At 35.2% G+C, this 13,213-nt stretch overlaps 1 protein-coding gene across 2 annotated transcripts in view; it reads right to left on the bottom strand.

Annotated features, from left to right (window-relative positions):
- The window catches only part of kif9 (kinesin family member 9), a 49,588-nt gene that overhangs the window by 29,172 nt on the left and 7,203 nt on the right, over nucleotides 1-13,213 (bottom strand). For both annotated transcript variants that reach the window (XM_039753708.1, XM_039753709.1), the window contains exons 4-10: nucleotides 9,717-9,823; nucleotides 7,889-8,113; nucleotides 5,223-5,306; nucleotides 4,352-4,444; nucleotides 3,585-3,732; nucleotides 3,243-3,307; nucleotides 1,789-1,866 (exon numbers count right to left, since the gene is read on the bottom strand). In XM_039753708.1, coding sequence (XP_039609642.1) covers nucleotides 1,789-1,866; nucleotides 3,243-3,307; nucleotides 3,585-3,732; nucleotides 4,352-4,444; nucleotides 5,223-5,306; nucleotides 7,889-8,113; nucleotides 9,717-9,823 — 800 coding nt within the window. The remainder of the gene's footprint in view (nucleotides 1-1,788; nucleotides 1,867-3,242; nucleotides 3,308-3,584; nucleotides 3,733-4,351; nucleotides 4,445-5,222; nucleotides 5,307-7,888; nucleotides 8,114-9,716; nucleotides 9,824-13,213) is intronic.

Genomic DNA, 13,213 nt, shown 5'->3' with positions numbered 1-13,213 from the left:
TCTAGAGTTGGATTTTATTTAAGCTTGCAGAACAGGTTCACCCAGCCAAAGCTATAAAGCTCAACTAATACCCAACTATGCTACCAACAAGGCTTTCACTTACGCTGACACACAGGCACGATCCTTATTTTCCCATCAGATGATTACATGGAAGACCTGTTTTGAAAAAGGTGTTGATTGTTCATTGACACTTGCATCTGCTTTGAGGAAAAGCACGGGCTGAGAGAGGTTTGGCACTAGCACATAGTTATTTAATTTTTTTAAAGTTTGAGATCATAACATGTACTCTAATACCCCAACTGTCCGAGAAGCTCATTTTCTAAACATGATGATAAAGCATCAAAATTGCCAATAAGTCTTTTTATGTTTGATATATATAATGTGTGTGTGTGTATATATATATATATATATATATATATATATATATATATATATATATATATATATATATATATATATATATATATATATATATATATACCTTGATTTAGTTATTTCATTTTTCTGGGATAGTTATTTTTGTAACCTTGCTTAGGTCTCATTGATTCTGTTTAGAGACACTTTGCAATTATCCTTTGAATTATTGATTTTTAATTATTATTTTATTTTATTATTATTTCTAATTCTTTTCTGTTATTTCAATTATTTATTATTTTCATGAATAGAACTGTCTTCTGATTATGCTGCTGTTTATTCATCATTGTTTTGAATACACAACTTATACTTTTATCCTGTTTAGTTTCCTGCTTATTGTTTTCTTTTTAGTGTATGTGAATATAAGCAGTTGACATTTATAACCTTAGATGGGTTATACAGTATAGTCCTATTTTCACTGTCAGATGTTACCTGCTCCTGTATCCTGTTTTTAAGTTGATATCTCTGTAATCTGTTTCAAAATTCATAAAAAGTATTTAGAAAAAAGTACTTTTTTTTTTTTATTTACACGAGGTCACCCTATTGTTTGTAGCATTTGTCATTTGTTCCACCTTGAATGCTTCATGTTGTCAAGTTTGGCACTAAGCATATCCTTTTCATTCTCAATTTTACACTCCATATTTTTCTAACACTTGCAACACTTCATGCTTTATTCCCTGCTTGATATCATTCACACTTTTCATCACTCTTTCATTTGTCCATTTACATCCTTGGCTTAATTATCAGCTTCTTTATACCTGGATACTCTTTTGTGCCTTGACAGTGTTTGTGTAGAGGTTACAGGCGTAGACGACAAATGACCCTCAAATTTAGCTTTACTGACTTTATGTGGTTTTAAAGATGACTGGACTCTGAGCTCAGCCACTGCAACATGTTCACAGAATTGTTTTCACAGTTACCAAGCCTGGAAGAACATGGCCTACATTCATCCACAGCAGCCTGTAGCAAAACATACTGCATCAGCTGATTTGACTTTCTGGCTTTTTAGATAGATATGTAGTTTCTGAGATATATTCTGGTTTAATAAAACCTACTGGGAATATTATAGTGTTGGGTGTATCAAATATTTGAAAATGAACACAATTAAACTATTGCCATTGGAGAAAAGGTTGTCTCAAATGTCCATCTCTAGATTGTTTTGATGTACCACAGGGCCTTATAAAATGATAAATACTGGAGAGCAGTTTATGTGCATGAGGAATCCATAAAAAGAAAGTAAAGGTCATTCTCAAGCATAAGAAGTTTAAAAATAATAAACCCATGTATTGAAACATGTCAATTAAACCTGAGATGTGCACAAGCTTTAAGACTTCCTTTTAAGATATGTGTATTATTTCAAGTACATTCACTCACCACAGGATCATAATGCTCATTCACAGCTGGATCTGTACGGATACATTTCATTCTAGTTGCAAAACGCAGAGTGGACAGCTAAGAAATAAAGGAATAAAAAAAAGTCATATATGGGAAACAATTAACACTGACAGTAACCTAGGCTAGAAAGACATCAGAACTTGCAAACGTCTCTTATTGGTGGAATATTTGTCGCTCTGCTATCAGCGCTACTTGATGCTATATGGCATATGCCTCTTTTCAGCTCTTATCAATAAGGTTAACATGATAGTAATTACCCCCCATAAAACTACAATAGCATGAGAAACTTGCGATATTTTGTGTTTAGGACCTCAAAGACCTAAAGTGTTAACAACTGCACAAATGCACTTTGTTAATGTCTCACTGGATTCAGGATAGTATGAAGATACTCGTCTCTAACACATTATCTGTATTTTGATTTCTTAAGCTTCATCATTGAAATAGCTGAAAACACAAAAATGCATTTTCCAAAGAAGAAAGGGACATGGGGAAACTTAAGGCTGAACTATGGCCTTGTTGCAAGGAAGAACTTATATAAATTCTACTCACAGTGATGGAGAACTGGCTTTTAGTACACTAGTTCATTAAATGTTTGTCAGTTCAGTGTTGACCAAGGTCAACTGCAACATGGTAACAAAACTGTTGCTTTTGAAAATTACCAAAGCATATCAGCATATTTCATATATTGCAGGCTTATGTTTTCAGCAAATCCAACATTTAGTGTGTTAGTTGGTTGCAAAATAGGGAAAAGGGCAATGATTCATTGCTCTGATTGTGACTCTCACAGTCCAGTTTTTAAAATCCAAAATCTCTGTTATTTTCCTTATGTCGTAAGTTACATGTTCCTTTTTTGTCATAAAAAGTGTAACCGTCTCCAAAATCCTTAAGTTTGGTAAGGTATATCTTCATGGTTGACGTTAAGGTTAAGAGTTTGTGTCAAATCGAGTACCTAAACAAACGTCACCAGCTGTAAGACTTAATGAAACAGGATTCAGTGGTTGAACCGACTTTAACGTTTTGCTGGTCAAGTCTTCTTGTTATGCATCTTCTTGTATGTACTCAACACGGAATGGACTGTTTCTCTTGGCCCTTTCTGTTTGAAAACTCTATCTTGCACTTGCTTGTACAGTAGTATATTCAAAATGAATTTTTTTGCTTTGTTTTGCTTCTTGTTTGCTTACTAAATGCATTAGAGCAGAAGAGATTTTCCATCTTTTTCACATTTAAGCAAAAATGTAATGGTAGTAAAGCATTTTTTACATCAAAAGCATACATTTTTAGTATGTTGTTACATAACAGAATTGTGATTGTACTAGCATCTAAATTGATTTTCTGTACTTTGGATGAAAATAAAGTGACCCACGTTAAAACAATCAGCAAGAGTTTTGACAGCAGTAGTACACAAAATCTCATATCACATATGACGCACTTACTGTTTCCTCCATATGCTCCACATCGCCATAGATATTAGCCACCAAGATTGTGTTGCAGTTACCTCCTGTAGAGACATGGCAAAATGATCCAGTGCTCTCGTGATTTTATAATGTCACTAATGTCATGTGCTAATAATGGTCTGAGATGAAGTGACAATTCAGACAGTGATTTTTCAGTCCTGGAGAATACTTGATAGCGCTTTCAAAATTTAAGACTAAATCATTTGGTGTAGGAACAATAATGCACAAGTTTTTGTAAATGGTTTGACATCCAACAAACTGTAAAAAGTAAATTGCATATAATGTAGGGGTCACAGATAAGGCTGTACAAAGTTAACATACCTAGTGAATCTTTTAACACATGAGTAAGCTTGCTCTGTCGGAAGGGAACATGGTCTCGCTTGCGATCAGCCAGGGCTAGAATAGCTTGTTCCAGAAATGTCAGAGATTTGTTGATGTACATTGCCTCTTTCAGGACCTGACCCTCTGACTGACACAAAACAGAAAGACAATGTTGCATTGTTACACAAAAAAAGTCGTCTACTTTGAGTTCAGGGTATTCATAATAGCACGGCACTTTTTCAAAACATTGTAAATCAGTAAAAAACAAACACTAACATTTTTACATGGAAATGTACAGGAAAAATGAAAATGTTTTTCTATGTGCACTCCAGCCAGCAAACTTTTACAGCTCCTACTGTGGGCATACAATATGTGGGTGATTGCCTAAAAGTTCTGATCTTGCACCTTTGGAATTCTTCTTGTGGGGGTACAGACAAATATCTACATCTTTGCTGAAAACTGGTTTGCTTTTTTAAGAGAGACAGAGAGTGAACTGATACATCTGTAGCACTTACAGTATAATTCTAAATACAACTAAAAGGACACAGGAATACAATTGAGTATCACTTTACTGTCTGAATGACCCTTACACTATGACTATTAAACTAGGTATTGAGAACATTTTCTTTTATATTCACTCTGGCATGACAATGTAAAATAGTTCCATTCTTTTATGAACATTTTGTAATATATAATATTCTTAACATGGTAAATTATTATTTTGAAAACTAAAAGTTATCCTAATGACATCAGCTTTTCTTACTCACCCTGGTTTTGCCCAGCCTTTCAGAGCCGGCTAAATCTACTAGGTTTAGTTTTGAGGTGACATATCTGGGATCTGAGAGGGTTCGAGATCTTGACTGCAAACAGAAGAATAACTTGTTAGTCAATGTAAAAGGCATGATTTTGCAAAATAACTAGGAATTTAGAGAGTGAAACACAAGTTTGCATGTTACAATTATACTATGCACTGCCAGCTCACCATGTGATCCATACCAAATCACTTCAGATGCCTCAGGCTCTGTAGACGGTTTCCAGCTAAAGCTTAACTTTGTCAAATAGCCTTGTTACGCTGTTTTATAAATGTGGTAAGCAGCATAATGGCTAATGGCCTAAAAAGTATGTTTACCCATAATACTAAGATGTTACATTACAGTATTTCAGTAGCCTAAGGTAAAATAATAAAACACAGATTTTGGAAAGAACTTTAAATTTGACTGGCCTAAATTATACTGGCTACTGTAATGCTTCACGTTAGCTTACAAAGAAGCATAACATGAAGCAATAGTGATGAAGAGTGTGCAGACAGCTTATAATGAGATGAGGCTGTAAAAGTTGTTTATACCACACCTTATTACATTTAAAGTGCTCTGGCATTGACATCAGTTTAACATTAAAAACTGTAAATGACACAAATAACAAACTTTATGCTATTTTAAAAAGTAAGAAACTATTTGGTCAGTTGATTCTTGATACAGGTGAAAAGTGAATCCAATCATAGAATCAAAAGTGCACTAGCAGGCCATGTACATGTGTTTTATTTATTTATTAAACAAATGCCATGTATGAAGAACAAATACATAATAAGTAATGGTATGACAATAAAGAATTTATAGAATAAAATAATTTGGCTCTCACCTCTATGTGAATAGTAAAAATGCAGTGTGACCGGGATGAGTATCTGTTGAGGGAATGGGATGAGATAACTCGATTGGTTTCTCCCTGTAGAAATAAAATGACACTGTTGGGTTTTTTTTTTCTGAATCTATTTTTTTCAATACAGGGTAGCAGAGAGTGACAGTCTTTCCCAGTAGTATCAGGTTAAGCCATTATAGACCACAGTTCCACAATACCTAATTTAAATAAATGCTTAACTAAACTGCCAACTAAGAAAAGCTGACCCTGGGCTCACTGGAGATAGTGACCGAGAAAAGGATGAGGTCAAAATCTCAGGCTATTATAGCTAATACTGCCCATCCTCCTCCATCATGTGGTGCCCTGGAACAGCTCTAGTCGCATGGTAATTCTACCACAGTGTGCTAAAAAATGGTGCTAGAGCTCTATTTGCCCTTTGCCATTCTATAATACCTTCTCCTCCTCCCAGCATGCGTCTTCATCCATGGCAGTTATAATAGACAAATTGGAGTCAGGAGAATATTTTTTTTTATAATATTCTTATTGATTTTTATTTTTATGGTTTTATTGTTATTAGTATAGATTTACATATATAGTTCTGAGTCTTGCACTTTGTAAATTTGTTTTTTTACTATTTGTGAAACAAGTAAATTGCCCTTCAGAGATCAATAAAAGTGCTATTTATTGGTTTACTGATCAGTCATTTGCTTTAAAAAATTGAGTTTCATTTGGCTGTCAAAATGATGAACTTAGGTTATGTTGGTTTGTTACATGTAACTTCAGAGGGTAACCTCCGAGTAGTGCTGGGCAGTATGCCCAAAGTTCTATATCAAGGTATTTTTCAAAATTATCCCAGTTTCACGGTATTCAGCTGTATTTTGTTGCCATGCATAAGTGGATGTTAACCACATTTTCCACTGCAATTACTGCAGTAGACTGGCTAAGAATAACCTATTCCACTGTCATGAGCATTGTACATTGTACAAAAAAACATTTTAATGTGCACACAAGTATTAATACAGGATTGCATGGCCCCATCAAGTGATAGTTTTCAAGGGGGTGGCACTAATGAAAAGAAGGAATCACATTGCATGATAGTTGCAGTCAAAATATAGAACCTTTTATTGAACACATTTTGCAAACAACATATTTTCAACCATCCAAAGAGGCATTTAGACTTTGTAAAATATCCAGAGGTGCTTGTCAAAAGTTGTATTGCACTGAATGTCTTAGAAAAGGAATAAATAGTAAATATTTTTTGTAAACCAACTACACTTTCTGTTAATGTTAACAATCTTTGTCCACTGACACATTAGCTATATGGATTGTAATGGCATTGGTTATCTTGATCCACCACTTGTTTTTTTTGTCATATCTAGCACCTATAGCAAACACGTCTACAAGTGACGTCTGACTCCAGTGTCCTGTAGCTTTTTCAGTTTTACCTGAGGACGTGGAGGGTGCCAATCTTAGTTTGATACATTCAAGGTACTCCAAAGCATGTTTGCGGCTAAGGTGGTGCAGCAAATTGCTCATGATGCCGCCTCTGGTGACAACTTTAGCTCAACAACATTTGCAGTAAATAGTTGTTTGGTCCACATCCGGCCTTTTAAAACCAAAGTATCTCCAGACAACAGACACGGCTCCTTTTTTTGGCAAAAGTTCTTCTGTGTCATCATGTTCAACTTTATCGTCTGCTACAGCTTCAGTTTCGTAAAGTTCTCTGTCCATTTTCACCGCACAATACCTCCACTAACACATGTACTCTGCTGCATGCATGTTTAGTGGTGTAGCAGTGAAAAAGGTCCCTACTTAAACAGTTTCCTTCTGCGCCATGTTCCAAACATTGTTTAGACTATTTAAACCAGTATTGCAGTATAAGAAAAATCCATATCATAACAAAAATAAAAAACAGTTTTCGGTATGAAACAGTATACCTCCTAGCACTCCCTCAGAGCTTCTGCAACTTTCATTCATTGTGAAAGTACTGCCAAAGTTCTGATACGTGCAGAGCCTAGAATTAATTACCAGCCATAAAAAGTGATACTTTAGGTGTTTTTTGCCAAAACGAAAATGTTAAAACAAATTCCTCAGAGTATTATAAAGGGGTTAAAATGACCTGTAGATCATTTCTGCAGGCACTCCTCCATCTGGGTCCTTTATCCCACACAGATCAACTGTGGAGCTTTGAAACTATTTTACATTTCATATATCAGACACCATTTGTCTGTTTTACCCAAACACCTTAGTGTTCCAGACTTCAGGGATAGTTTAGAAAAAGAGAGAGGCTTACAGACGGACAGGAATTTATGGTCACCTGCTTGACATTGCAGATTTTTTTGTGAAAAGCACTACGTTAGGATGCATCAGAAATGCGTTTATTTTCCTTCTTTCTGGTGTGGCACTGGTTGAGAATAAGATGTGATTCACATTCTTAGCCACCAATTAAAATTGGAGAGTGTGGTATGGAACTTTGGGCCACTTGAAAAATTAAATCATTACAGCAATTTTCTTTCCCAATACTAGTAAAGCACAGTAATAGTGTAGATGCAGCAAGACTGTTAGGACTGCAGATCAACAAAAAGCCAGCAGATGACAATATGAAGAACACTTGAGATGAAAGCTGAGTTCCATGGTCCTGAACTAATTGGAGTGTCTTTCTGACATACCTCAAATAGCAGACTGAAGGCTTCTTCCTCATTGTTGGCCCGATGCACTGACAGACCCCTCACATAAATACAGTTCTTCTCATCTACTATGGTCATCTGAGAGTCTACAGGCTGGTACGCTGACACTGTGGCCAGCAGGTCGCTCAGGCTCTCATTATAGATTTCTAAGAAGGAGATACGAACTGTTATCTCTTGCTCAGATCTGTTCTCTATTTCTTTGAAAACCTATGGAAACAAAAAATAAATTAGCAACTTTACTGTGTTTTTGCAAAAAAAAAAAAAAAAACACATGTCATTAACACACTAAGGAATTAATACGTCAGCCAAGCACTGAAAACATCTGTATGAAATAGTAAGAACAGCATAGAGCCACCAGTCCACTGCTGTTGAACATAAACAAAAATCAAGAGCAAGTTATTACAACTCTCCATTAGTACTCCTGCTTCACTCACAGGTGGGTCTTCTTGGGACCACTGTCTTACCTTATCTTACTTCTTCTAAAATATGCCATTCATTCTCTTTTTCTTTCAGATTGTAGTCAATTCCTCTTAAAAGAAGGCCAATGCACAAATTTACTATATTTGATTTTTGTTTTTTGTAATTCAATTTTTTTCATTTCATGAATTTATAATTCATAAATAACAATGGCCTGCACAAAAAACCTCCAAACAAATCAGTTTACCTTATAAATTTAAGTGTGCTTAATCCAATTTTGAAATTGGATTTTCTCTACCAAAAACTGTTTACATAAAATATTGATTTCAGTGAAAAATTCTGTTTTAAAGAAATTGTTGATTTAAAAAAAAAAAAAAAGTTACTTTTTTAATGGCAACGTTTTTTTAAAGCTCAGAATACTATTTGAAGTTTGTTTTGAGTTCAGAAATGGCAGTCTTTTTCATTCTTAATATTAGCTGAGGTGGAAACAACAAAAAATCAATAGTATTTTCTTATTATTCCTTCAAAATAGCCAGGAATGCATAGTTATTCTAATAGTCTAATATGAGCTTAGAAAAAAAATGCCTTTATATTGTCCAGAAGACAAGGTTGTGTCATTTTTTTTTTTTTAAATATACAATGTCGTGTTGAGTTATCCATTGTTCTGACCAGGTAATAGGTAAGTGAATGGTAAAAGACTACACGACCTTCCCTTAATAATAATAAAAAAGAAAAAGTTACTACTACAAATTCCTTGGGAATACAAAGGAAGAAAATTATGAGGAACTAGTTGGGGAGCTTCTCTCTTCCTAACTAGTACTTGGTTGCAACATGTCTTTAAAAATTAGGGAGTGATCTCTGGCGAATATCAGGCGAGTTTCCAATAGGACATCGCTCAAATGGATAAATATTAGAGTGGAGTGAGTCTGTCTTAGCAGACAACTGTTGGTCATTCCATCATTAAACACCTCTAGAGGGTTATAGGAGAAAACAAACTACCAAGTAAATATTTTTGTAAGTAATAATTATATTTATACCAGTTATATGTGTTATGTATATTTGTTCAATATATTTTATATTCAATACTTTTTGTTTTTTGTTTAATTTTAAAATTATACAGTATTACTTTTTTCTACAAAATATTTTTTTCTTAATTTAAACCTTAAAATCTCAAAAATTAGATGTGATAGAGCAATTCTGTTACCAAATATGGATTTAGCACCCTCAAATCTACAAAAACGGGAGTGAAAAAAAATGTGCAGACCAGTGTAGTTTATGTATATAATCTAATTAAATGAATATATTAATAATCAATTTTGGCTATGTATTTATTTCTGCTATGTATTGTGTCTAAATACTACAAAAGGCAAAATAACTGCAGATAATAAATTACCTGTTGTATAGCCCTAGGTATGATGCCCCTTTGCTTGTACGTTTCTGTGGCTCCTGTCATTGTGTATGTTTTACCAGCTCCTGTTTGCCCATAACACATTATTGTGCCTGTTGGTATACAACAAAGTGATACAAGTTACACAAAATACATACATAAAAGATATCCACTTGTGATACTGTAGAATGCTCAGTCTGTCACCAGTTGGCCTGGACCAGCAAAGTGGTGACTTTGCCATTTTCAAACAACTATAGCTCTGCAGAGGTTTCTTTTATCCGAGAATGTTGTTAATTGGAGTTTTTATTTTCCTCTCCTCCATAGTTAACTGCCTGTATCTCAGTTCTTCACAGGACTTTATATCACCATGCTTTTGTACACTAACTTTTGAGTTTCATTTCTGTTTCACTGGTTCTTATTTCTGTGTTTTATATGTGTAAGTATCTATTATAGCTGTAAACAGCCTAAGCCATCTGAATATGTACTCAGTGAAGAGTGCTATACAAGTGGAGTAGGATCTGATAAGAGAAAGCAGGGGTGACTCAGTCAAAATAGTAATTTTACATAATATACATTGCTATATCTTAATACTAGATGATGATGAGAACATGTATATATGGTAGAGAGGAACAGAAAGAGCTCCTATATTGAGTTTGCATGTTCTTCCTGAGTTTCTATTTGGACTCTTGATTTACTCTTAGACAGCTTGCTTTTATGTTATAAGTGTCCTCATTCTGGATGGGACTGTTCCTACTTACAACTTAACAATTTAAGTTTTGTATTTTTTCATTTATATTTCAAACATAATATCAACATCATTTTAAAATAATATATAATGCTATGCCTACAATGGCTGAGACAATATATTACCTCCTTTCTCTAAATCTCACTACACTTTGAATCAACTCAGTCCAATAAAGATGCTTCCCCATGCTTTTCCTGGGCTTTGTTGGTAGTGTAATTATACCAGTTTTTAGTACTTGTATTATGAATTGTTTTATTTTTATAGGTTGTAATTGCACTAATTAAAGTCACCAGTTCCTAGTGAACACTGTCAGGCTCCTCCCTTACATTTCACTTCCTAACTTCCAGTCCATGGCATGATGTATTCTACATAAAATGAATGGCATGGCCTGTATTTTCTTGAGAGTCTTCCATACTCCTGGAGCCCCAACATGCACTTCTGCACAAACAAGTCAGTTAGATATATTTTTCAAATATAAAATATCCTTCCACAAAAGAATTATTTGAAATTTGAGACCTGTTTGCTTTAGATTTTTTACTTTGCATTGTTTGCAGCTTACAAAATACCCCAAGAAAAATTACAAACATCACCACAATGGCACTGACGGCCTTTGCCATAAAACGGTGGGAGTGATTTTCATAAGCCGACTTCTATTGCTCTGTTTTTCTGGAAAGGGCCGATACCACAGTATATCCAAACATTTTATTTCAAATTATGAGTTGTAAGTCTGTTATGAATGAATGATTGAAAATAAGTACAGAACGTCATCATCATCATCATCAACAATCTACCAAAATTTACCAGGTTCCTCAAGAGTCTGTTAAAAAACTCACAAATATAAAATTAAGATATTCAGGATGCTATCAAATACATTAGAATAGGAGAAGAATGAGCAAACACAGTATATGTTGCAGAGGTGAAAATAAGAAATTTTCTTATTGTGGTTTATGGGGGGGGGGAATAAAAAAGGGAGGAATCAATTTTTACACCAAGTTTCCTTGCATCAGAAGAAGGTCTGATGTAATCACCGTCAACAGTGACTGAGAAGGTCCTTATTTTCTTAAGTTGCGCTTTAGTGCCAATTTGCAATAGTTCAGTTTTGTTACAATTTAATTTAAAAGAGTTCTGCTCCATTCGGGTTTTAATTTCACTGAGGCAAGTTATGAGCTGAGAAAGTTCTGATGAAGTTTCATTTTTAACATTGAAATAGAGTTGAGCATCATCTTCATATAATAACTCCATCTATAGCTAAGAATGATTTTGCCAAGGGGAAGCATATGGATACAGAAAAGCAAAGGGCTGAGGACAGAGCCCTGAGAAACCTCTTGTGTGACTGGCCGAGCTGGATCTGCTGTTGCCAAGATTAACAAACTATTGCCTGCCAGTCAGACAGGACTTGAACCACTGGAGGGTAGTGCCAAAGATACCCAGCATGTTCTCCATTTTGGATAGAAGAATGTCATGTAAGTCAACGTCAAATGCTGCACTGAGGTCTAACAAAATTAATAAGCTGATCTGTCCAGAGTCTGCTGCCATAGGTAAATCATCGGTTACCCGAAGCAGGGCAGTTTCACAGCTGTGCTGCACTCTGAAACTAGACTTGAAGGGTTCAATCAAATTATTACAAGTTAAGTAACTGGCAAGTTAGAAAGATGCAACATGCTCAAGAACTTTTCACAGAAAACGTAAGTGAGAGATGGGCCGAATATTGTTAAGATTGTCAGCATCAAGACCAGGCTTTTTAATATTGGGGTTACCGAAGTGATTTTAAAAGTGGCTGGCACAAAGTCAGTGTCAAGGGATGTGTTTATTATTGTCATAATGTTCGGGATAATGACAAGAAGGCAGGATTTAAGAAGGGTGGTGGAGAAGGGGTCCAGTACACAAGTAGTCGGGCTCATTTTACAGAGCAGAGCAAAAAGCTGGATTGAGTGAGAAAACAGGGAAAGATATAAATGGATGATGGATTTATGCTAGTTGAATAATTTAGATCTTTAATTTTATTGCGGAAAAAGTGGAATTTTTCATAGACTTCGGTAGAGGAGGTAATTGGGCCAGATGCAGGTTGAAGTGGTTTATTAACTAGAGAGAATAAAACCCTTGGGTTATAATGGCCATTTTCTATTATTCTACCATAATATGTGTTCTTGGCTGCAGTTAGTGCATCCCTGTAAGCCCTCTGATGGTCAGGGAAAGCCTGGATGTGCATGATGAGACAGTCTTACATGTCATTCTCTCAAGACCTCGGCCAGCTGCTTTCATAGACCGTAACTCTGAATTGTGCCATGAAGCCTAGCGCTTAAAGGGCACATTATGCTTTCAAGGAGATGCTTTATCCAGTGCTGAATAAAGGGCTGAGTTATAGTGGTCAACAAGACTATCTAGTGTTGATGGAATAGGTGCAGACAGAAAAAGATCAGACATAGAACTATCAAGGACAGAAGGACAGATATTTTTAAGATTTCAGAAAGAAATTTGATGTTTACAGGTAAGAGGAGGGAGAGACAGTGAAAAGTACTGCTTTATGGTCAGAGAGTCGGCATCACTACTACAAGTGTTGCTGAAAGATACGCCAGATGTACACCAAGTCCAATATATGGCCACCAGAGTGAGTAGCAAAATCAACATGTTGCCCCAAGTCAAAACAGTTCAGTAAAGATAGGAATTAATTTCTCAGCCTACATTTAGTAATTTCAATATGGATGTTGAGATCGCCAAGAAGAATGACTCTCTGTGAAAGGGAACTTAAGTGGTTTGA

This window comes from Polypterus senegalus, chromosome 5 (assembly GCF_016835505.1).
Source record: "Polypterus senegalus isolate Bchr_013 chromosome 5, ASM1683550v1, whole genome shotgun sequence".
Taxonomy (NCBI): domain Eukaryota; kingdom Metazoa; phylum Chordata; class Cladistia; order Polypteriformes; family Polypteridae; genus Polypterus; species Polypterus senegalus.
This window is presented reverse-complemented; position numbering and strand designations above follow the sequence as displayed.